Raw genomic sequence first — 25,926 nt, 5'->3', positions numbered from 1 at the left:
TGAGCAGCAACCCGGTAGTCACCGTCACCTCGTCCGGGCCAGAGCTCTAAGAAATCTGGACCCTGCTTCCCAGACTTCTGCAGGTTTTTCAGCCCTGGACTATATTTCTCTGAAGGCATCACTGCAAGACTCAAGCTCTGGTAACCTCTTTGCGATTTTCTAGAACCTCTGGGAAGTCACTTGAGTAAAATGAAATAGTTCGGCTCACACCGCAGCAGCGTGAGTTCCCGGGTTCAAACAAGGGAGACCCGAGGCGCGCCCGATTCCGGACCACAGGACGTGGCCAGCTGCCTCTGGATTCTGTTGGATCGGGCCGGGTTCATGTTTAAGACTACATTTCCCGGAGGCCACCGCGTCCCTGCGCCATTTCGTACACTTACTCCGTTACTCCTTGGTTTAAGGATCCAGTCTGCAGCGGTAGGTGAGTGCTCTACCTCGCTGGGACCCGCACGCTGCCTTTGGGTTGGAGCATCCAGAAGGAAGTTCCTGTAAGGTGCTGGGAATACCGGTGTGCCGGCTGGGGCTCGGTGCTGACAGGAATCGAGACGATCCTGGCTCTGGACTACGTATCTCCAACTTCGTAGCACTCAGGTTAATTCCTTACGGAAGTCGGCCTTGCCAGTGCGGAGTGGCTGTGCCCTTCTCCGCTGGTCGTCGGCCCTGTCACTTCGGTTCCTAGCGGCAGAGGCGTGGTGCTATCAGCTGTGTTCCTCTGCGCCGCAGGTATGAGTGTGCACTTCGCGTCGCTCTCCTCCGGCAAAAGCGGCGCTGTGACTTTGGTTCCCGGCCAACGGGAGCAGGGAGATGTTATCATGAACGTTCCACAGTGCTGGGTGTGTGAGTGTGCGCGCGCTTTTGTGGCAGCGTGACGGGCTCACCTGCCGCCTTCTAACGCACTTGGCTGCTGTGCCCCTTTAGTGACTGTGTACTCTCCCGCCGTGAGACAGGAACAGAGTCTCGCCAGTTGAGAATCGCGCGGTTCCAGGTGCCGCAGTTCCTTCACTTTACAGAGAACGAGGCTATTCTGAAGATGCCCCTACAATGAGAGTTTATGCCCCAGGAAGGCAGAAGACCATCCTAACAGGATGCCCCATTCTTCTTTGAGAACCCTATGGGGAAAAACTGATCCCTCTCCCAGCCTGAAGTTGTTGTGGGAATTGGTCCTAAACTGTTTGGTCGGCTCTGGGGAAGGCTTGATATCCTTTGATTCTTTTTTCTCTGTTCTACTTTTTCCAACAGAAGCATACAAAGGAAAGGAAAAAAATATTGCACAGCTAAAAGTCTCTTCTAAAGTATGTTGCCATTTTCTTTCTTCTCTCGAGTTTCTTCTTTTCAAGATGCTGCTTCCTCCTGCAACATCTCCCTAAGGACAAACCTTAGGAGAAACCAGTGACTGTCCTCAGGCATTGCTATCCCTGTGAATCTTGGCGCTCCAGGGATGGCCTCACCAGTCTACTCTACTCACCAACCACATCTTTACCTCTCCTTTTCCACCTGATGACAAATCAGCCCTTTCTGGTCTAAGATTTTTGATGAAAGATAACTATACTTTCTGGAGAAAATGTGGACTTTTGTTTTAACTTTGTATGGAAATTTTCAAGCAGGGTAGAAAATAATACGACCCCAGTGTGCCCAACGCTCAGCCGTAATTTAACACATTTGCAAATATCCTTATACCTAGCCATCCCCCTTTTTCCTTTAGTATTTCAAAGTGTTATTTTAATCACATGTATGCTTATGTAACCAAAAGGACATATTTTTAAATAATAACCATGATGCTATCTCAACTTTAAAAACTAAGTCATTCCATAATATCATATACCCAGTATATATTCAAACTTCCCCAATTCTTTGGAAGATAGATTTTTTTACAATTGGTTTGTTCAAATCATGATTCAGATAGGTCCACACATTACATTTGGTTGTCAAATCTCTTTTCTTATTAAATTTTTTTAAAATTTTTATTCTGGACGACTGGCATGTGGGATCTTAGTTCCCCAACCAGGGATCGAACCCTGGGCCCCCTGCACTGGAAGCGTGGAGTGTTAATCACTGGACCGCCAGGGAAGTCCCTGTCAAATCTCTTAACTTTCTTTAATCCATAACAGTTTTCTCTATTTTCTGTTTTTACTTTAATTGTTGCCATTGATTTGTAGAAAAACTAGGTTATTTGTTTACAGAATATTGTGCATTCTCCTTTTGGCTAATTTCTTCCTTGTGGTGTCATATAATTAGTTCCCCTGTGCTACATATTTCTGTTAAGGGGTAGTTAGATCTAGAGCCTTGATCAGATTCAGATCATATTTTGCCTAAATCACATTTTCAGGCAAAATAATTCATAGGTTATGTTGTGTACTTCCTGTGACATCACATCCTGAGGTTTTTTAGTCTGGTGTCCCACTTCTGGTGATGCCATGTTGATTGGTGTTCAAGTGCTGTCCACTTAATTCTTCCTTTATAAAATGTCCTCTTGCTCTTTCACCTAAAGCATGCATTCTCAATGGCAGAAGGAGGGGTATTGCCCCCACGGGGGTGAAACTTGGTTCTTGGCAGGGAGGGGGACCAAACTCTTAGTAAATATTAAAATGGTTTGTGGACACAGTACATAAACACATATACAGTATATCTGTGGTATTAAAATTTCATAGGTAAGTGGTATCAGGAGAAAAGTTGTCTTAAAAGGCTTTGGGGGCACTAATAATGAAAAAAAGGGTAAGAAACACTGACATAGAGGTTATAACATCCATTTATGATTGATGCTGAAATCTATTATTTTATTAAGGGTTACATATAGTGATTTTTTAAAAAAATTCTCTCAATTCCTTCTGCATTTCTTAGCTGGAGTTCTATAAATAAGAACTTTTCATCAACTATTTGGTTTTCCTAACTTAGCAAATTTCTGAGTGATAGGAGTGTCTTTTGTTATTCGTCATGAACCCCTTTTGATCACACCTGAATTTATGCTAATGAGGTGGCTTGGAGTGTGGCCCCTAGATAGCTTCAGGATGGAGCTGATCACCAGAAAGACCAAATGATTAGAGGGTTGGAACTTTCCAACCCACCCACTGACCTGACCTCCAGGAAAGGGGAGGGTGGGACTGGAGGTTAAGCACTATAAAAACTCTCGAACTAGATTTGATGAGCTTCTGGGTTAGTGAACACCTTGAGGTGCTTTGAAGGTGGCAATCCCAAAGAGAGCATTGGAAACTCCAAGCTCCCCCTCCACCATACCTTGCCCTATGCATCTTTTCCATGCATCTGCTCCTAAATTGTATCCATTATAATAAATTGGTAAACATAAGTGAAGTGTTTTCCTAAGTTCTGTGAGCCATCCTAGCAAAGTATAGAACCTTAGGAGGGGATTGTAGGAGCCCCCAATTTATAGCTGGTTGGTCAGAAGTACAGTGGCCTGGGATTTGCGATTGGCTTGTGAAGTCAGGAGCAGTCTTGTGGGCCTGAGCCTTTAAGCATGGGAGCGAAGCAGCTCACTTAGCATGTGGGCCCTGGGGAAGCGCTGCTCCCCAGGGCTCCCTGGGTACTCCCCTATCCTAGAGATGTAAGATGCCCATGGAAACTGGCGCCCTCTGGGGTCCTGTTCAGCATCATGGGGATTAAGGAAAAGTCTGGCCTGAATTCCCTCTGCTCTATCTGGATTCCACTGGATTTGTAAGAGGGCTGAGATTTTCCCAAACTTCCCTCAAAGAGGGGAAATAAAGGTAGCTCCAAGGTGCTCATTTTGTGGGCTCTGAGGCAAGCTTGTTCTCATGGCTTTGTTTTCCTTCTCCAGCCCTGCTCTCCTCTTAGGACTCTGCACATCTCCAGGAGAGGAACCAGAAAGTTGATCAGTTCTGACAGTTCTGAAAACCATGCCTCACGTGAGTTGCTGTTTCTTCTTTCCTCCCTGAAGTGCAATCATTTTGTTGGGTTATATGAACACCAGATATATTTATTCCCATATTTTCTGCCTTGTTTAGTCCTGTAAAGGAACTGCTCCCAAATTTCTCCCATTCCAGTGAGTGATCGTAGCAAAGAGCTTCATTCTTCTCTAAGTGTTTTTCCCTGCACCAGATGGTATTCTGCCAGGAGCCCTGAGGAAGCAGAAATATCTCCCCTTAAGAATAGTATTAGCACAGTGGTTTAGTGAGGTAGTTAAATGAGACACATGACAGACTTTGATCTCTACAAACCTAGGTTTTCCACTTGGAAGTGACAGCATTTCTGCTGGTTGTTCCCAATCTCAGTGTGTGGTGAGATTTTTTTGTGAGGCCTTTGAAATTGGTTGGGGAACTGATTCCTGAGAAGAAAGAGATCTTGCCTCTTGTACAGTTTCATGTTGCTGCTGTAACAAATTACTACAAACTTAGTGACTGAAACACAAACCTACTGTCATACTTCTGGAGGTTGGAATCTGAAATCAGTCTTATAGGGCTAAAATCAAGGTGTTGGTAGGTCTATGTTCCTTCTGGAGTCTCCAGAGGAAAATCTATTTTCTTGCATTTCCAGCTGCTAGAGGCTGCTCACATTCCTTGGCTCAAGGGTCCCCTCCATTTTCAGAGCCAGCAATCACATCATTCTGATCTCTGCTTTCATTATCACATCTCCTTTGACTCTTCTGCCTCCCTCTATCACTTAAAATACCCTTGTGATCCCATTGGCCCCAACCAGAAAATCCAGGATAATCTCCCCAAGATTCTTAATTTAATCACATCTACAAAGTCCCATTTGCCATGTAAGGTAACATACTCACAGGTTCCGGGGGTTAAGATGTGGACATCTTTGCGGGGTCATTAGTCTACCTGCCACATCCCTCTTGCCAAGAAACCAATGAGAGGCAAGGCTTACCTTGGAGTTGGCCAGAATGTGTCAGAGTGATGCCTGTGTGCACCTAGACTGGCATCCATCAGCCTGCTGTAGCCTAGGAACGCAGAAAGTAGGAGCAAATAAAATCTGCCAGATGTACAATCCTTTGAGAATTTTAGATTCCTAGAGCTAAAGACATTAAAGAATTTGTTTTAAATACTCCCAAATAAGCAGATCATTACATCCATAAAGTGAAAATACTGTATGTCCATTATATTTGGTGACATAATATAGTGACTTAATGAACTTGAATCTTCAAAAAGATTCTAAGTTACATCCAAATTCTATGTTCCAGTCCAGAGAGTTGTTAAAAAATTGTTTGGAAAGATTTCGTCAATTTTGTTTATCCTTTTCTTTAAAGAGAGAAGTTAATTTCAGAAAGAACCCATTAGTTGAGAATTTATTTATTATTTATTGAGAATTAGAAAGCTTAAAGTGCTGTGTGATTGCATACAATATTTCATTCAATTGGGAAACTGCAATCTTCTGGCCTTTTATATTCCCAGACCTTTCGGGATAATGGAATTGTCCTAGTATACATAGGAAGTTTTGTCTGTGGCAATAGCAGTGATCAAGGATCATGTTGACACTGCAGTTCAGGCACCCAATTTCCTTCAATGTTACAGGTGTTCGGCCATGGCATATTGTTTATTATATCACCCCCTTCCTTCAGTGCCCTCCTCCTTCTTATCTCATGTCACCTCAAAATCATCATCGTATTTTCACAAATAATAAATGGATTTGTTGTTTCAGTGGTTGGTAACTTTCAGGGATGTGGCCATCAACTTCTCTCAGGAGGAATGGGAATGCCTTGACCCCATTCAGCGGGATTTGTACAGGGAGGTCATGGTGGAGAACTACAGCCACCTGATCTCACTGGGTAAGATCATTTTACACAGTTTTCAGAATTTGTCTCCCATACTTTCTGCCTCCTTCATTGTGAATTTCTGATTTCTATTCCCTAAGGAAACGTTTGAGTTTTTTAAAGTAGAAGTAGACAGCCCCACTGTGTACCTTTTTATTTCTCACCCTTCGGACCTTCACATCTTCCTCCATCACTTCCTGTTAGTTTCTCTTCTTTGACGACCAATGGACTGGATTTGAATCTGGGACTCTTCATCCCATGACCATGTCCCGTTTCTTTTCTTTTAAGCTGGATGTTCGATCCCTAAGCCAGACGTGTTTTCCTTATTGGAGCGAGGGAAGGAGCCCTGGATGGTGGTGAGAGCCATGACAAGATGGAGCTCAGGTGAATAAGAGCTTGCCACACAGGATCAGCTATTGCTGATAATAATACAGCTGCTTTATGAAGTGACGACACTTTGCGATGTTTGTGTGAAGCTTCCTTCAAAGGCCTGTGGAAAGACCTGAGACCTAGGGAGAGCAGGAAGGTGATACCGACATGAGTTCCCAAAGGAACTTCCTTTCCAACTCCCATTTACCACTCTTCCTCCTACATTCACCCCACCCTTTTAAAAAAATTAATTAATTTATTTATTTATCACTTTTGGCTGCGTTGGGTGCCCGTTGCTGCACGCGGGCTTTCTCTAGTTGTGGTGAGCGGGGGCTACTCTTCATTGCGGTGTGCGGGCTTCTCATTGCAGTGGCTTCTCTTGTTGCAGAGCACGTGCTCTAGGCGCCCAGGCTTCTGTAGTTGTTGCGCCCTGGCTTAGTTACTCTGCGGCATGTGGGGTCTTCCTGGACCAGGGCTCAAACCCGTGTCCCATGCATTGGCAGGCAGATTCTTAACCACTGTGCCACCAGGGATGTCCCCCCCTTTTGCTTTAATGAGGAAACTACCTTTGGTTTCTTCCAAGACAATCCTTTTTTCTATTTCTTGATTGAGTTTTTTTCCAGTTATTTTTTTTTATTTAGCTAGGTATCTCCAACCAGCAAACGTTTGTTGAGAGCTTATTGTGTTCTTAGATTAGGATGGACAGGGATGATCTCTCAGAGGAGGTAACATTTGAACTGAGACCAGAAAGAAATTAGCAGTGTAAAAATAAGGCAAGTGTGTGTTCAGGCAGAGAGAACAGAAGTGCAAAGGCCCTGAGGAGAGGCTGAGCTTCCTTTATTTGAGGATCAGCAAGAAGGTCAATGTGGCTAGAACAGAGTGAGTGAAAGTGGAAATTAGAGATGAGGTCAGAGAAATAGGCAGAGATCAGATCATATGAGGCCTTGTAGGCCATTTCAAGGAGTGAGGTTTTATCCTAGGTATGATAGGGAGCCCTTGGAGACTTTTGTGCAGATGAGTAGGGGATTATTGTTTAAAGATCACTCTGGGTGTTATGTGTAGGAAGACGGTAAGAATGAGACCAGTTAGAGGACTGGTTCAAGAGTCTATATTACAGATAATAGTGGCTTGGAATGGGGTTTAATATGTGGAGGTGATGAGAATGGGTTATATTCTGGTTGTATTTTGATGGTAGGATTAATAGGACTTGCTGAAGGATTGGAAATAGAAAGAGGCATCAGAGTTTGGAAGCCTGCAGATGGAAGTTAAGAGTTATGCATTTGAGATGCCCATTAGATATCTCCATAGAGAAGTTAGACACACATTTGAAAGCCTGCAGGAGGGTAGTCAGGACTGAAGAGACAAATATAGGATTAATCTCTGTATGATGGGATGAGATGAGATTATGGAGGGATTGGTTTAGATGGAAAGCAAGGTAAATAAAGTCCAAGGGCTAAACCATGGGGCATTCCAACGTTTAGCTGGGAAGAGGAAAATGATGCAGCAAAGGAAATTGAGGAGCTTCCTGATTAACCTGTGATCTAGGAAGTAATTGGGAATTCAGTGTACTGGAAGCCATGACAAACACAAGGAGAGAGTGGTTAACTGTGAAAGATACTGCTAAGGAGCTCAAGTAAGATGAAGGCTAAGAACTGACTATTGGATTTGGCAAGATGAAGGATATTGGTGACACTGACAAAGTAGGTTTGGAAATGAGAGGAGCAAAAACCTGATTGTAGAGGATTAAAAAGAGAATGAAGAAGAAATAAGTCAACAGTAAAAACTACAGTGGGATAGTGAGTTAACTCACCAGGCAGGGTGGAAGGCCCATTTGAGGAGCTCTCAAAGGTACAAACAGAGTTTTTAAATGCTTTAGAAGTTTTAAATAACAGTATTATAATAGTGAGGAAAAAGAAGTATGATATAATAATGAGGAAAAAGAAGTTTGATTCAAGTTTGTATATGTAACTACATAAAAGTGCAGGGAAAAAACCTGGAAGTAAATACAGCAAAAGGTTAGTTATGAGGGTGAGAGTAAAGGGAAATAAAAAGTATAGACAGGAAGCACAGCAACTCTTTTGAGAAGTTTTGCCAGGAAGGAGTACAGTAAATGGATAGGAGCTGCAAAGTGAACCAAAGAATCAAAGGAGAGGTTGTTTTGTTTTGATTTCAAAGGAGAGTCTTTAAGATGGAGATAAATAATAGAGAGATGGTATAAGAGTAAATGAAATTTGTGTGGTAGTGGTCAAAATGATGATTGCTCGAAACTGAACTTTTAGAGGTGTTGTGATTATTGGTAACAACAAGGTCTATTATATCTACTGTGGGAGAGGGTAGGTGGAAAGAAGTGAAGGGAAACAGTGTTTCAGGGGAAGCAGTGTGCTCAAGGTTTCAATCAGAGCAAGAAGGTGAAGAGAATAATCAGAAGGGAGGCTGAGGTTAGAGTACTTCTGGAAAGTACACTATGAGTTCCAGAAGGTCTGTTGGTTAGCATGCAGTAGAACATTGGGTCATAAAAGAGGATGTCCAGACCTGGATTGGGATGAGAGTCCTAGTGATGACCAAGGACCCAGGAAGCCAGAGCTTTTCAGAGGTAATTGGATACCCAGAGATGTCAAGCATTACAGGATTGGTCCTGAGTGGTCTCTTTGGGGAAGGTGGGTGCTTATTTCTGTTACAAACTTAAGAGTGATGGGACTGTCACACTAAGAGTTTATGGACATCAAGACCTCCCAGGAGAATCCAGCCTTAATAGCAGGATGTGGAGGTCTTACCAGCACCAAAAGCTATGGGGGCCTTTCTTTTAGGCTGCAGTGAGTGGAGTGGTTGTCTTAATAGAAGAAAGAATTGTAGGTGAAGTGTTGCTAGAAGTCTGGGTTTGGGGAAGGCTTTTCAGGAATTGCAAAGGTCTGTGAAATTTCAGATGAGCCCTGAAAAGATGGAAAGCCAGTAGGGAGGCTGAGGGTAGAGGGAAGAGCATTCCTAGCAGAGGGAACAATGCACTGAAGGCTATAAGAGGATAGAGCCTGGTGTATATAAGATATTCAAAGAAGACACTTGTAGTTGGAGCCTGGTAAGGGAGAGGTACCAGGTGTGAGTTTGGAGAAGCTGGCAGAAGCCAGGCCAGGCAGCATCTTCTAGGTGTTATGAAATGACCTGGTAGGCTGTGAGCAGCATTTGTTTTTGGTTGGTTTGTTTTTTAACATCTTTATTGAATGTGAGCAGCATTTGTTTTTATTTTTTGGCTTGGTTTTGTTTCATAAATAAAATAACACAGAAGAGAAAATAAAATAAAATATCAGAATGCATCACATGTAAAAAAGAAAATTTCATGACCTATTTGTCTTGTTTATGTTTGTGCATGTGTACTCACAATATAACATGCATAATAATATAACATGCATTTCTTATTGTGAGGTTGCAGTCAAAAGCAGTTTGAAAGATGCTACTAACAAGTTCGAATTTTATCGCAAAAGCATTTGCAAGCTTATGAAGAATCTTATATAGGACAGTGACATAATGTGATTTACACATTTAATATATTACTCTGACTGCCAGATGGAGATGAGAAGGAAGGGTCTCATGACGTTACTGAGTAGGTTATTGTCGTGGCTCAAATGAGAGTTGCTTTGGGCGTCCTCGGAGTGTTGGCAGTGGTGTTGGGGATAAGGAAACAGATTCAAGAGCTATTTAGGAGATAGACTCAGTAGGACTCAAGGGGGTAAGAGTCAAAGGGGCCTTTCAATATGCCTTCTGCTTTTCAGACTCCATTTTGTTGTCTTTAGTCATCACCCCTTTTGCAGTTTGCCCAGTTATTCTTGCATTGATTTAATGACAATAAAAAGAACTACTTATTTGAATACATTTCATACATATTCCTCAACCTCAGCCTGGTTTTAAGACTTGGGTATTCTTATCTTTACTTTCTTTATCACACTAGGTCGCCATTTAGCACCTTACCCTGTGTGGTCTCACAGTGCTTCCCACCCCAGAATCATTAGATTTATATTTCTTCCCATTTTTATTATCGTGTTACTATAACATGGAGAGCAGTTTGGAATCTAAACTGGATTTATCTGGTCCCTTACGCTGTTCCGTTAATCACCATATTCCAGTTGGTTTCTTTCCTACTGTCTTGTAAACCATATTGTGCTTCTCTGACAGAAAGTAAAAGCCAGATACTCTCATCCCAGTACATTTTGCTGACGAGTTGGTGTTAAATTGAGCCGTGTGGGGGTTTTTGTTTACAGCTTGCAGTTTCATTGTACTTTACGGTTTATAATTTCATTGTACTTTTTAGCAAAAGCACGTTTTCCTCAGATTTCTGACTCTTATTTCTAAAAGACCATTTGAACTTGAATTTACTAATATATATTTATTTTCTTTCCCACTACCATTCTCTATTACACTCTACAGCCTATATGCAGTGTTGCCAGAGTGTGCCTGGGGCTCCAGTCACAGTGGATAGTGTTCTTCTACATTTTAAAATTACACCCATTTCCCAGCTTTGTTCAGAATAACATAAAATTTTCTTTAGTGTATAAAGTTGTCACTATTTCTAGAACATTATAGAACCTTATGGTTTTCTCGAAAATATGAGAACATTTGGCCTTGAGTAGAAGGCACTGGAAAGAAAGACCTGAAAAAATACATGAAGGGAAGAAGAAAACACTGTGTTTGCTTTCTGTGTTCTGGGGAATAGCTATAAAGAGGAATATTTTTCCTACGCTTGTGAAGCTTGAGGAATAGAAGGATCAACATAAATAAAGAAAATGTAATTCTAGAATTGCAAAGATTGAAACAAGAATGAAGAAGAAGGTGCAGATATAGAGAATAAAGACATGGCGTGGACCCAATTAGAGTTTTCAGTGATAGTCTTTCTGAGCAGCTGGCATTTAAGTTAGTACGTTTTAGACGAAAAGGAACTGGCCTTGCAGAGAGCATTCCTGGCAGATGGAACAGCATGTGAGGGAGTTTAAAATGCATAAGAATTTGATAAGAGGCTATTACAGTGAGAGATGTGTGGTTTGGCCTAATGTGGTTGTAGTGGATGTGGTCAGATATTTGATAAATTTTGACAGGAGAGCTAATAGGATTTGTTGATAGATTGGCTATCCACCCAGGCATTTGTTTGTTTATTTCCAGGGGTGTTTTTGTTGTAATTTTATAAGCTTCCTTGGTGATTCTAATCCACTCCAAAGTTTGAGAACCACTGACTTAATCTGTTTTCTTAATTAATTTCCCCCCTATAAATTCCCCTCATTCTATGTTCTCTCCTTGTGCCTTTTTCTAAATTGCACAAAATTTTTAGCAATGTTTAAGCCATTCTGTTCTTATGAGAATTATCATTTTATCTACCTTTTTTTTTTTTTTTTTTTGCGGTACGCGGGCCTCTCACTGTTGTGGCCTCTCCCGTTGCGGAGCACAGGCTCCGGACGTGCAGGCTCAGCGGCCATGGCTCATGGGCCCAGCCGCTCCGCGGCATGTGGGATCTTCCCGGACCAGGGCATGAACCCGTGTCCCCTGCATCGGCAGGCGGACTCTCAACCACTGCGCCACCAGGGAAGCCCTTATCTACCATTTTTACCTTAGACAATTCATTTCTTCTTACAAACAAAAACAGCAAGAATTTGCTTTCTTGTTATTTTACAGACTTGGAATACATCTGTGAGACCAAAAGGTCATGTCCAGAAAAGGGAACTTATGAAATGGAATCACTGCAATGGGAGAATATGAGGAAACCTATAAGCCATAACCTTGAGTGCAATGATCTTGGAGAAAATACAGAGTGCAAAGGCAAGTTTGAGGATCAACAGAGAAGTCAGGAAAGACCATACATGCGCATGAAAATTACCTGTAAAGAAGAGGCCACTCAAAGCCATTCCATGTCCCCTATTCTTCATCAGATAAATCCTACCAAGGAAAAATTGTACAAATGTAAGGAATGTAAACAAGCTTTCAGCTACTTGTCATGCCTTATTCAACATGAGAAAAGTCATAATAAAGAAAAACACTCTGACGTTAAGAAATGTAGGACGATCTTCAGCAAGAAGCCAACCTATATTCAACATCAGAGGATTCAGAATGGTGAGAAACCTTATGAGTGTATGGAATGTGGAAAGGCCTTTGGTCGTAGTTCTGATCTGATTCAACATCAGAAAATTCATACTAATGAAAAACCTTATCAATGTAAAGCATGTGGGAAGGCCTTTATTCGTGGTTCACAACTCACTGAACATCAGAGAGTTCATACAGGAGAGAAACCATATGAATGTAAGAAATGTGGAAAAGCCTTTAGTTATTGTTCACAATATACACTCCATCAGAGAATTCATAGTGGTGAAAAACCTTATGAATGTAAGGAATGTGGGAAGGCCTTTATTCTTGGCTCTCAACTTACTTACCATCAAAGAATTCATAGTGGTGAGAAACCCTATGAGTGTAAGGAATGTGGAAAGGCTTTTATTCTTGGTTCACACCTTACTTATCATCAAAGAGTTCATACTGGTGAAAAGCCTTACAGATGTAAAGAATGTGGGAAGGCCTTTTTATGTGCCTCTCAACTTAATGAACATCAGAGAATTCACACAGGTGAGAAACCCTATGAATGTAAAGAATGTGGAAAGGCCTTTTCTCGTGGCTCACAACTTACTTATCATCTGAGAGTTCATACAGGTGAGAGACCCTATAAATGCAAAGAATGTGGGAAAGCCTTTATTTCTAATTCTAATCTTACTCAACATCAGAGAATTCATACAGGTGAGAAACCTTACAAATGTAAGGAATGTGGAAAGGCCTTTATTTGTGGCAAACAACTTAGTGAACATCATAGAATTCATACAGGTGAGAAACCCTTTGAATGTAAGGAATGTGGAAAGACCTTTATTCGTGGTGCATATCTTACTCAACATGAGAAAATTCATGGTGAGAAGCATTATGAATGTAAGGAATGTGGGAAGACCTTTTTTCGTACCACACAACTTACATATCATCAGAGAATTCATACAGGTGAAAAACCCTACAAATGTAAGGAATGTGACAAAGCTTTTATTTATGGCTCACAACTTAGTGAACACCAGAGAATTCATAGAGGTGAAAAACCCTATGAATGTAAGCAATGTGGGAAGGCCTTTATTCGTGGCTCACACCTTACTGAACATCTAAGAACTCATAATGGTGAGAAACCCTATGAATGTAAGGAATGTGGGAAGGCCTTCAGTCGTGGCTCAGAACTTACTCTACATCAAAGGATCCATACTGGTGAGCAACCCTATGCATGCATACAGTGTGGTAAAGACTTTAGACGTCATTCACAACTTATTCAACATATGAGGCTTCATAATTGAGAAAGCTTTATATATGATTTAATATAAGAAAGTCTTCACCCATCTTCAGCAGCTCTGGAATATTAGAGAACTAATATTATGTTTGTAATGAAATAGGACATCCTTTTGATTGTGTTCAAAATCAACTCATTTTTAGAAAGCTTATATTAACTTCATGAATGCAGAAATAAATGACTTCTGGAACACATTAAACATTTTTAAAAATCTCTATAACCCTGGAATGTAATGCTGAATTATATCCTTTATTGAGCACCATCTCTATTTTAATATTTCCTAACTGTGAAATTGGATAGGTTACTTAACTTCTCTGTGCCTCCATTTCTTTATGTGTAAAATACTATAATGGTATAATAATGATCAAATTGTAAGTGATTAAACACATGTAACTCCCTTTGGACAGTATCTGATACTCAGTGTTATTATCATTATTATTATCATCATCATTCTTATTATCATCATTATTAATGCTATTAGAGAAGTCAAATGGTAGGAATATTTTATAAGTACCGTAGAAAGATGTAAACATTCTATTACCATCTATCCCCTTTTGAACCCAAATAATTTATTCTATGACAAGAGCTTTAGAACATAATAAGAGTATGAAGGCCTCTATTTTAGAGCTCATAAATTTTGCTGCACCAGAAAATTCATACTGGAAAGAAACTCTATGGAAGAAATTTCTTTACGGTTGTAGAGCTTTTTTATAAAATCAAGGAGAGGTGACTTTTCTACAACAAATTACAAAAGCAGAAGTCATTATTCCACATTTTCTAATTACTACTTTAAGGATAAAAGAATTTACCAACAAAATGATAGCCAAGTTAACGCCATTAAAAAAAAACCTATAAAATATTGTCTTAAATGAGAAATCAAAGCAAAATTTACCAACTACACTTTTTCCTCATTATCTGAACCTAATCTATTCCTGATAACAGGTTGAACAGTAAATTTTCAGATGCCCAAACTTCAGAGCCTACCTACATCCTGTTACTTCAAATGGGAAAAATAATGTTTCCAATGCATTCAAGTACCCTAACCAATTTTCCCAAACATAATTTAAATTCAAGTTAAACCACTTACATGAATTCTCTCAGGGATTTCTGAATAATATAAAACATTTAAAACCCAGTTAACAAGTAACTAGTTAGCAGACATGTTTGTGCATGCAATTATTTTGAACATTATAAAGTATGAATTATGTTTTTCTTCTACACTTCAAGGAACAGATACTATGACGATATATAATGAAATGTATTAGTACATAATGGAAATAAATAATTAGTAAAATAAAAGAAAATAATAATAAAAGTAAAATAAAAGACATTGATAGAAGAATTGATACAAAATTTCCCAAGACAATACTTTTCCATATGTGAGGCACTCTGCTGTTTTCTATTACATAGTCTGTAATGAACACTGCAGCCCACTTAGTTGTCTTCACAACTTAATATTCATTATCCCCACTCTAAAAAAACACTGGTTTTACATATATATTACAAAATTATAATCTATATGTTAATCCACCATTTTTTAAACAACGACAACAGAAAAGATAAGTGTGAATGAGAACCATTAGAACACTCTGAATCATTAGTGTAACCACAGTGATGCCAGTGCAGTCATGCATTCTCCACTCAGATTAGACAAACTATGCCATCATTGGTCAGTTGTTTACAATTCAGGGACTACCATTATTGCCCAACTAAATTTAAAGAAAATGTAAATAATGGAATGTAAGTAGAATGTTATGTGCTACAATGATAATAGGTTATTGATAATACCTCTGACAAGTAATATATATGCATGTTAGCAGCCTTTTGCAGAAAATACCCAGAACCAGATTTTCCTAAGATACATTCAAGAAATAATAATCAGGGCTTCCCTGGTGGTGCAGTGGTTGAGCGTCCGCCTGCCGATGCAGGGGACATGGGTTCGTGCCCTGGTCTGGGAAGATCCCACATGCCGTGGAGCAGCTGGGCCCGTGAGCCATGGCCGCTGAGCCTGCGCATCCGGAGCCTGTGCTCTGCAACGGGAGAGGCCACAACAGTGAGAGGCCCATGTACCGCAAAAAAAAAAAAAAAAAATCTCCAAAATACCTTTGGAGAAGAAGTGTTCTGCCTCATTGCATATAAGGCCATGCATAACCAAATTTTCTTATTGGCTTAATGAATTCCACTTTGAACAAGCCAAATTAAAAAATTGTAAGAAGGGCTTCCCTGGTGGCGCAGTGGTTGAGGGTCCGCCTGCCGATACGGGGGATGCGGGTTCGTGCCCCGGTCCGGGAAGGTCCCACGTGCCATGGAGCGGCTGGGCCCGTGGGCCATGGCCGCTGGGCCTGCGCGTCCGGAGCCTGTGCTCCGCGGCGGGGGAGGCCGCAGCAGTGGGAGGCCCGCGTACCGCAAAAAAAAAAAAAAAATTGTAAGAAGCCCCACAATAAAGAAAATATTACCTTTGTTTAACCCATTGTTTCCCAGTCCTGACCATGAATCCCTTCTATTCCATAATACTTAATATTTTGTGTTGTGAAGGCACTTCAAGAAATCTATTCTTGACAAAAAGGCATAATTATAAGAGGAAATTTAAGGCATAATTGCAGTTATTTAAATTTAGTGGGTGGCATAATGCTTTTCTGTTCTACAATCAGTCACTAAACTATACAGGGACAATCCTTCTAGCTTAAATTTTCACAATCGTTTCCCTACTCTGTCATCTAGATCAATTTAGTAAGGTTTTTATTCTTGATGCTGTTGTTACAAGATTGTTTAACAGGAGAAACTTGAATGAATGCTAATTATCTCAGCACTGTTATGTTTATTTCATAAATCAAATTTTAAAACTTAGGGTTTACCTTTTAAGGTAGTGGGAGGGGATAGGAATGTACACTAATCAAAGGATTATTAAAGACAAATGGAAGCCATGGCTGCAATACTGGTTTAGTTGCTACTTTAAGATATATTGATACCATCATAACTGTTCAAAATTAAGCTTTATTTCCCTTACATGCATATAATTATTTTCAAAAGCCATTACATTCCTCTTACAACATTCCATATTAAAGTTTATGCCATACCAGAGAAATAGTGCAAAAAAATTAAAAAATAAATCACCTTCACTATCTCCCAACCATCTACTGTTAAAACTTTGGTTTTTATTTTTTGTTGTTTCCCTCTTTTTCCAAATATGGCCCACATCTGAATGTAATAAGAGTATGTTTTAACGGGATAAGTACCCATTTATCTGTAACTTGCTTTATTTTGTGTAAACTTTAAAAATATATATATATATATATATATATAGTTAGTTGCACCAGGTCTTAGTTGCAGCAGGTGGGCTCCTTAGTTGCGGCTCACTGGCTCCTTAGTTGTGGCACATGGGCTCCTTAGTTGCGGCATGCAAACTCTTAGTTGTAGCATGCATGTGGGATCTAGTTCCCTGACCAGGGATTGAACCCGGGCCCCTGCATTAGGAGCACAGAGTCTTATCCACTGCACCACCAGGGAAGTCCCTCTTTTAACTTTTTATTGTAGAAAATTTCAAATGTATACAAAAATAGAATAGTAAAATGAACAGCCATGAACTTACCACATATTTTTAATAATCACCCATTTTTTGCCTTTCTTGTTTCATCTTCCAAATATTTTTGGCTAGGATATTTTAAAGTCAAGCCAGTATATTATGTCATTTGCCCTCTACATATTTCAGTGTGTATCTTGAACAGCTGACTTATTTTACAAATTTTATTAATTATAGTTGGTTTATTTGAGTAGGATTTAAATGAGGTCTGCACATTGCATTTGGTTGGTATGTCTCTTGTGCACCTTGCTTTTCTTATTAAAAATGCCTACAATAAAACAGGAACATTGTAACAGCAATGCCATGATATATCCCACCCATTCCCCCCAAGCTGGGTATTCAGGTAATTTCTTTCTTTTTCTTTTTTGTTTGTTTGTTTGCAGGGTACAACCAGGAGATTTTAAAATTCATGGTCATTTGTGGGGTTTTTTGTTTGTTTTTTGTTTTATGGTATGTGTGTGTGTGTGTGTGTGTGTGTGTGTTTATTGCAGTATAGTTGCTTTACACTGCTGTGTCAGTTTCTGCTATACATCAGCCATGCATATACATACATCCCCTCTTTTTTGGATTTCCTTCCCATTTCTAGTTCACCACAGAGCACCGAGTAGTATTCCCTGTGCTATACAATAGGTTCTCATTAGTTATCTATTTTATACATAGTAGTGTATATATATCAATCCCAATCTCCCAATTCATCCCACCTGCACTTCCCCCTTGGTATCCATACATTTGTTCTCTACGTCTGTGTCTCTATTTCTGCTTTGCAAATAAGATCATCTTTACCATCTTTCTAGATTCCACATATATGCATTAATATACCATATTTGTTTTTCTGACTTAACTTCACTCAGTATTACAGTCTCTAGGTCCATTCCCATCTCTGCAAATGACACAGTTTTTTTCTTTTTTATGGCTGAGTAATACTCCACTGTATATATGTACCACATCTTCTTTATCCATTCCTTTCAGGTTATTTCTTTGTTGCTGCAAACCAGTGCAATAAATATCCTTATATGCTTATTTTTGCATGTTGGTTTTTTATTTCCATAGACTATATTCCTACAGATTAGACTGCTAAATCAAATTATGTGTACCTTTTTATATTAACAGATTATGCCAAATTTTGATAAAGTAAATTTACATTCTCATCATTAATGTATGAGAGTATCCATTCCCCATAACATCAGCAGGGGCAAAAAATATGGAATTCCTTTGGAGTCATGATGGAATAACAGGTTTGGACAGGACCTGATCCCTGACAGAGAGAAACAAATGAAGTGAGCAACATGATCACACCAACTTTCCACCTAGAGACACATTCTGGGTAATGAGAAAGGTGGCCCCAAATAGACAGAGCATCCTGCTGTTACTGTGTTGAGAAGATGAGGATCATGAGACTGACATGCCTGCAAGTTGCAGGGTAGTTATGTTGAGGAGGGAGCTATACAGAGAAGAGTTTCAGAAATGTACAAAAGAGTACATTTTAATCTTTCCTAAAAAGTAGGGTGTGATCCTACAAGACCAGGCAAAGAGTAATTAAGGAGCTGCTAGTTGGAAAATGCCCAGAGCTGATACAGAGCAAAGATATGTTCTAATTCTGACCCTGATGGGATGGTCACCCATACTATTTATTAGGTAGCCCAGAAGAGTTTTGTATTAGGAGTAGAGCTAAACTATCTGTAAAGCAAACACTTCAGACCTATCCTAAACTGCTTTTTAAAAGCTTCAAAAGAATCAAGCCAACTTCAAGTAGTGTAACTGCCTGCAGAGCAAAGCTCAACACTTTAAAAGAATAACAATAACCACCATTTAACAATGTAAATTTCACAATGTCCAGTATCTATATGATGAAGTAGAAAAATGTGACAAAAGACCAGGAAAAATCAACCAGTTGGCCCAGACTGAAATGGCAGGGAAAATGGTATTAGTATAACATTATTAAAGAAGCTGTTATACTCGATATACTGAAGACTTTTTAAACCATAAACATAATGAGAACAGAAATGGAAGATATATAAGAGAACAAGAGGGAACTTCTAGAAAAGAAAACTATCCAGGAAGAAAATTTTATTGGGAGACTAAACACAATAGAAGAAAATAATCAGTGAACTTAAAAACATGCCAGGAAAAATGAAGCACAGAGAGAAAAAGACTGAAAGAAGAGATCCCCAGTGACCTTGGGAAAATATAAAGAAGTTTAAGATACATATAAATGGGGCTTCCCTAGTGGCGCAGTGGCTGAGAGTCCGCCTGCCGATGCAGGGGACATGGGTTCGTGCCCCGGTCCAGGAAGATCCCACATGCCGTGTAGCAGGTGGGCCCGTGAGCCATGGCCGCTGAGCCTGTGCGTCCGGAGCCTGTGCTCCACAACGGGAGAGGCCACAACAGTGAGAGGCCTGCATACCGCAAAAAAAAAAAAAAAAAAAAAAAAGATACATATAAATGGAATGTCAGCAATATGGTGGAACAGGATGTCCTGGATCCTCTTTTCCCCAACAAACCCACTGATTCTGCAATTCATGGAAAAATTCTCTTTGTGAGAAATCTAGAAACTAATTGACAGGCTTCTGCACACCAAGAAAATGCAAAACCCAACTGACCAAAACTTGTAGGGAGGTATGGGACATCCTCCCCCTAAAGTCTCAGTCCCTGGTGCAATACCAAATGATCAGTGAGAAACCCCCTAGCTACCAGCCTCACACAGGGGAAGAAAGCAGATAGTTCATACATCCTGCACTCTAGGGAGCTTTCCAAAATACTGGCTACTGTCTCGCCAGTCATGGAGCTCCAACAGGTCCAGCAAAGTCTAGTCACCCAGTGGAAAATGGAGACGGTGGCTTTGGCTGGTAGACACCATAGATCCTTGCCTCTGTTCAGCAAAGTGAGCAGATGAGAAATCCCAGCCCTCAACTTCACTGTGGGGAAGGAAAGAGTTGATCCATGTGTTCAATACTCCAACTTTGCTGGGGCTACCCAAAGAACTGGCATCTTACATAACAGTCTTAGAAGTCTGACAGGTATGACACAATCTATCCAACTGGGGGAAAACAGACAATGGTTTGTTTTGGTAGACACCATAACTCCCCATCCTCAGCTCAAGAAGAGTGAGTGGGCAAAAATCACAGTTATCTACTTCTTCCTTGGGAGGGAAAGACTGTGGAGAGCCTCCCCCAGAATATCTGGACAGGCTGATTGATAGGGGTCTTCTTTTCCAAAGGAGACATAAAAATGGCCGCAGGCACATGAAAAGAGGTTCAACATCATTAATTATTAGGGAAATGCAAATCAAAACCATAATGAAAGTTTACCTTGCACCTGTTATCATGGTTATTATCAAAAACACAAAAAGTAACGTGTTGGAAAGGATGTGAAGAAAACGGAACTCTTGCACACTGCTGGTGGGATTGTAAATTGGTGCAGTTGCTATGGGAAACAGTATAGAGGTTCCTCAAAAAATTAAGAATAGAACTGTCGTATGATACAGCTATTCCATTTCTGGGTATTTATCTGAAGGATACAAAAGCATTAACTTGAAAATATATGTGCATGCTATGTTTACTGCAGCATTATATAGAAGTCAAGATATAGAAATTACCTGTCTCCGTTGATGGATGAATGAATAAAGAAGATATGGGGTATATATATTTATAGGAATACTACTCAGTCATAAAAAAGAATGAAATTTTGCCATTTCTGACAACATGGATAGACCTCGGTGGCTATTGTGCTAAGTGAAATAAGTCAGAGGGAAAAAGACAAATGCCATATAATTGTTACTCATATGTGGAAACTCAAAAACAAAAAGCAAAACAAAAAATGAACAAAACAAAATAAAAACAAAGTCACAGATACAGAGAATAGATTGGTGATTACCAGAGAAGTGCGCTGGAGGGTGGGCCAATGGGTGAAGGCAGTCAATTGTACGGTGATGGATTGCAGCTACATTTTTGGAAGTGACCACTTTTTAGTGTATGGAGATGTTGAATTATAACGTATACCTGAAACATATAATAATTTTTAAAAAGAAGACGAGGAGAGAGAACAGGGCAGAAAGAGTATTTCAAGAAATAATGTTTGAAAATTCCCAAATTCAGTGAAAAACAAATCTACACATTCATTAAAGAGATCCACATTCAGAGACACCATAAACTGTCAAAAGCTAAGACATAAAGAGAGAATCATGAAAGCAGCAAGGAAGAAGAAATTCAACATGTACGAGGGATCCTCAGCAAGACTAACAGCTCTTTTCTTATCACAAACAATAACTACCAGAAGGCAGTGTGATGATATATTAAAAGCACTGAAGGAAAAATAGTGCCAACCAAGAATTCTATATCCAGTGAAAGGTAACTACATAGGCAAATATAAAAGACAATATAAATGTACATTTTGTTTGTAACTCTTTTTTTCTCCTATTTCATGTAGAAGACAACTGCGTAAAGCAAGAGTTACAAATACATTTTTGATCAGCGTGCTATGTATAAAGATGTAATTTGTATGACAATAACAGCACGAGAGAAAGAAGAAAATGGAACTGTAGAGAAGCAAGTTTTTAGATACAATTTTAATTAAATTGCCATTAATTTGAAACAGACCATTATAAATAAAGATATTTATTGCAATCCCCACAAAAAATAGCTGAATAAAAAGTACTAAAAAATGACAATGGAATTATAATGACAAGATAGAAAAATGTCTAACACAAAGGAAGGCTGTAATGGAGGAATAGAGGGAAAAAAGATGTAAGACATAGAAAATAAGTAACAAAATGGAAGTTCTTTCTCATGAGTATAGTAAAAGTAAATAGATTAAGCACTCCAATTAAAGGTAGAGGTTAGCAGAGAATTTAAAAATATGATTCAACTATATGCTGAATACAAGAGACATTTAAGATTCAAAGAAAAAATTTCAGAACTGAAGGACAGAAAAAAAGATATACCATGCAAACAGCAGAAAAACAAAACTGGAGGGGCTATACTACTACCAGATAAAACATACGTTAAAACAAAATGATCAGAGACAAAGAGGTACATTCTATAATTAAAAAGCATCAATCCAATCAAGAAAACATATAATTAGAAGCATATATGCAGGGACTTCCCTGGTAGTCCAATGGTAAAGAATCCACCTTCCAATGCAGGGGACGTGGGTTCGATCCCTGGTCAGGGAACTAAGATCCCACACGGGGATCGGGCAACGGGGCAACTAAGCCCATGTGCCACAACTACTAAGCTCACGCACCTCAACTAGAGAGGCTGCGTGCCGCAAACTACAGAGCCCATGGGCCCTGGAACCCACGTGCCATAGCTACAGAGCCCACGTGTCTTGGAGCCTGTGCTCCACAACTAGAAAGAAGCCCACGTGCCACAACAAAGAGCCCTCATGCCTCAACGAAGATCCTGCATGCTGCAACTAAGGCCTGACACAGCCAAAAACAAAACAAAACAAAAAACCCCATATATGCACGTAACCCAGCAACCCAAGTGTCCAGCACTAGATGAATGAATAAACAAAATGTGGCAGATACATAGAATATAATATTATTCTGACTTTAAAAAGAAGGAAATTCTGACACCTGCAACCGTATGGATAAACTTAAAGACAAAATGTCAAAATATATGAAGAAAAATTAAAGGGAGAAATAGATAATTCAACAATAATACTTGGGGATATCAACAGTTCACTTTCAATAATGGATAAAACAACTGGGCAGAAGACCATCAAGGAAACAGAGGATTTAAACAACATAACCACCTAGACTTAATAGACATGTATAGAAAACTCCAACCAATAAGAGCAAAATACACATTTTCCTCAAGTATATATGCAATTTTTGCTAGGATAAACCATATTTTAGGCTAGAAAACAAGTCTCAATAAATTTAAAAGGATCTAAATCATACAAAGAATGTTCTCCAGTCATAATTAGAAATGAATAATAGAAGGAAATATGGGGAATTGACAAATATGTGGAAATTAAACAATAGTCTTAAATCAATGGGTCAAAGAAGAAATCACAAGAAAAATGAGAAAATACTTTGAAATAAATGAAAATGTAAACCCAACACAACAAAACTTGGAAGCAGCTAAAGCACCATAAAGAAGGAAACTTACAGCTGGTAAATGCTCATGTAAAAAAAGAATAAAAACCATATGATCCAGCAATTTCACTTTTTTTTTAAATGTAGTATTATCTTTAATTAAGTACAAAGACTTTTCCAATCATGTCACCTACAGATCATTTTATCCACTGCTCTGTTTGGCCGCCAGTCTCTTGTCGCTCTCCTCAGCAGTGATAAGGTGGATACCCTTTCCATGGGGAAGAGATCCATGGTTTGTTGCCTTTGCCAATAACGAAAACTTTGCAGAGCTGGATGGCAAAGCTGTTGCCATTGGCGTCTTTCTTATGAATTACATCAAAAGAACCAGGAGGGCTTCCCTGGTGGCGCAGTGGTTGAGAGTCCGCCTGCCGATGCAGGGGACACGGGTTCGTGCCCCACTCCGGGAAGATCCCACATGCCGCAGAGCGGCTAGGCCCGTGAGCCATGGCCACTGAGCCTGCGCGTCCGGAGCCTGTACTCCACAACGGGAGAAGCTACAACAGTGAGAGGCCCGTGAACCGCAAAAAAAAAAAAAAAAAAAAGAAAAGAAAAGAAACCCAAAAAACCAAAAAAAAAAAGAACCAGGATGTCTCTCTTGGTTAGTGATCACACCAATTCTTCCCAGGTTAGCACCTCCAGTCACCATGCACAGGTTACCAGTGTCAAATTTGATGAAGTCAGTAATCTTGCCAGTCTCCAAATCAATTTGAATGGTGTCATTCACCTTGATGAGGGGATCAGTGTAGCAGATGGTGTGAGTATCATGGGGAACCAGATGAGGATTCCTTTTGTCCCCACAAAGATCTTTCTCACTTTGCACAACTTATACTTGGCCTCCTTCGGTGTAATATGATGAATAGCAAAGCGACCCTTGGTGTCATAGATCAGACGAAAATTCTCTCCAGTTTTGTCAATGCTGATGACATCCATAAAATCAGTGGGGTAGGTTATATCAGTGCGGACCTTGCCATCAATCTTAATAAAATGATGCATGCGTATCTTTACTTCATCTCCCGTTAGGGCATACTTAAGTCTGTTCCTTAGGAAAATGATTAGGGGGAGACATTCCCTCAGCTTGTGGGGACTGGTAGATGGATGAGGAGCAAACACACCAGTTTACCCAGCATCCAATGCTTTGGAGCTGATATGCATTTCAGGTGCTTCTTGGGACCATGAGCCATGGCTAGGCTAGGCATGAAAAGAGCCAGCAATTTCACTTCTGAGTGAAATTATAAGTGATGGTTAGGCCATTTTTAAATTAATTAATTAATTAATTTAGGAAATATTTTCAACGAAGAACACTTTTTTAAAATATATTTTATTATTATTTTTTTGGCTGCATTGCATCTTTGTTGCTGTGCACAGGCTTCCTCTAGTTGTGGCTAGTGGGGCCTGCTCTTTGTCGTGGTGTGTGGGCTTCTCATTGTGGTGGCTTCTCTTGTTGTAGAGCACAACAGGCTCTAGGTGCGCAGGCTTCAGTAGTTGTGGCACACGGGCTCCATAGTCATGGCTCGTGGGCTCTAGAGCGCAGGCTCAGTAGTTGTGGCGCACAGGCTTAGTTGCTCTGTGGCATGTGGGATCTTCCCAGACCAGGGCTTGAACCTGTGTCCCCTGCATTGGCAGGCGGGTTCTTAACCACTGCACCACCAGGGTAGCCCAGGTCATTTATATTTAATGTAACTAATTACATGTTAGGATTTAAAGTCTGACATTTTATCATTTGTTTTCTGTTTGTACCCTTTTTTGTGCCTCGGTTTCCCTGTGTTGTTTGCCTATGGATAACATTTTCTTTAGACTTGTATCTTTTGAGTATATCCCTTCATGTGATTTCTTCATGTGATAGGATATTATATTATTAGTAATATTGTACTACTAATATCAACTTTTACCAGTTCAGGTGGACTGTAGAAACATTACTGTTAGGTTACTTTATACTCTCCCCTTTATAATACAGTTGTCTTAAAAATCACCTTTACATATTTCAAGAACCATATGAGACAATATTTTAAAATGATTTTAAAATGTTAAAAGAGGATAGTCTATTATGTGTGCACATATATTTACCATTTTCTTGCTCTTTTTTCATTGTTAATGTTCCAAGTTTTCTTGTTATTATTTTCTTTTTGGATAAATAAATTTATTTATGCATTTTTTAGAGCAGATCTCTTGGTGATATAGTCTGATTTTCCTTCATCTGAGTATGTCAGATATATTACTTTCCTTCCTGAAGGATATTTTTACTGGTTGTAGAATATTGGGTTGAAATTTCCTTTCTTTCATCATTTTTCTTTTAGATCAAAAAATACGGGCTACTTCCCTGGCCTTCATGATTTCTGATGAGAAACGCACTGGCATTTGAATGATTGTTGTTCTACAGCAATGGTTCTCAACTGAGAACAGTTTCGCACCCAAGGGAATATTTGGCAATGCCTGGAGACATTTTGGGCTGTCACAACTAAGAGTTGCTACTGGTTTCTAGTGGATGGAGGCTAGGGATGTTGCAAAATAGCCTACAATAATAATATTGTAGCCCCCCACAATAATAATTATTTGACAGAGTTGAGAAACCTTGTTATATAGGTTTCATTTCTCTCTGGGTGCTTTCAAGAACTTTTTTTTTGTCTTTAGCTTTCAGAAATTTGAATATGGTGTATCTAGATGTGAATTTCATTGGATTTAGCCTATATAATATTTACTCATCTTCTTGAATCTGTAGGTTTATGTCTTTTGTCAAATTTGAGAAGTTTTTTTTAAGTATTTTAAATTTATTTATTTTAATTTATTTTTGGCTATGTTGCATCTTTGTTGCTGCA

The 25,926-nt window shown here is 39.6% G+C and overlaps 1 protein-coding gene and 1 pseudogene across 6 annotated transcripts; one reads left to right on the top strand and one right to left on the bottom strand.

The window, feature by feature from the left end:
* The first annotated feature begins 394 nt into the window (after positions 1-394).
* Positions 395-13,990, top strand: ZNF571 (zinc finger protein 571). 5 transcript variants are annotated; one of them, XM_079907223.1, is made up of 5 exons: positions 395-421; positions 3,788-3,875; positions 5,614-5,740; positions 6,014-6,109; positions 11,747-13,990. In XM_079907223.1, the coding sequence occupies exons 2-5, from the start codon at positions 3,867-3,869 to the stop codon at positions 13,438-13,440; spliced, it is 1,926 nt and encodes a 641-aa protein (XP_079763349.1). In that variant the 5' UTR covers positions 395-421; positions 3,788-3,866; the 3' UTR covers positions 13,441-13,990. The 5 variants fall into 5 exon arrangements, with proteins under 5 accessions (XP_079763349.1, XP_079763351.1, XP_079763348.1 ...); XM_079907225.1 differs by having other exon boundaries at positions 412-723; positions 5,631-5,740; XM_079907222.1 differs by having other exon boundaries at positions 412-723.
* A 9,265-nt stretch (positions 13,991-23,255) lies between these two features.
* LOC307179293 (small ribosomal subunit protein eS4-like) lies at positions 23,256-24,294 on the bottom strand (annotated as a pseudogene). Its single transcript has 2 exons — positions 23,700-24,294; positions 23,256-23,442 (listed from the first exon to the last, which is right to left on the bottom strand). The product of its transcript is annotated as a small ribosomal subunit protein eS4-like (transcript).
* Between the last annotated feature and the right edge of the window lie 1,632 nt (positions 24,295-25,926).

This window comes from Stenella coeruleoalba (genome assembly GCF_951394435.1).
Source record: "Stenella coeruleoalba genome assembly, chromosome: 20".
Taxonomy (NCBI): Eukaryota; Metazoa; Chordata; class Mammalia; order Artiodactyla; family Delphinidae; genus Stenella; species Stenella coeruleoalba.
This window is presented reverse-complemented; position numbering and strand designations above follow the sequence as displayed.

Coding starts and splice junctions, on each gene's coding strand:
- ZNF571 (XM_079907223.1), top strand. Junction 5,741..6,013: donor CAGCCACCTGATCTCACTGG/GTAAGATCATTT, acceptor TTTTCTTTTAAG/CTGGATGTTCGATCCCTAAG. Junction 6,110..11,746: donor CATGACAAGATGGAGCTCAG/GTGAATAAGAGC, acceptor GTTATTTTACAG/ACTTGGAATACATCTGTGAG.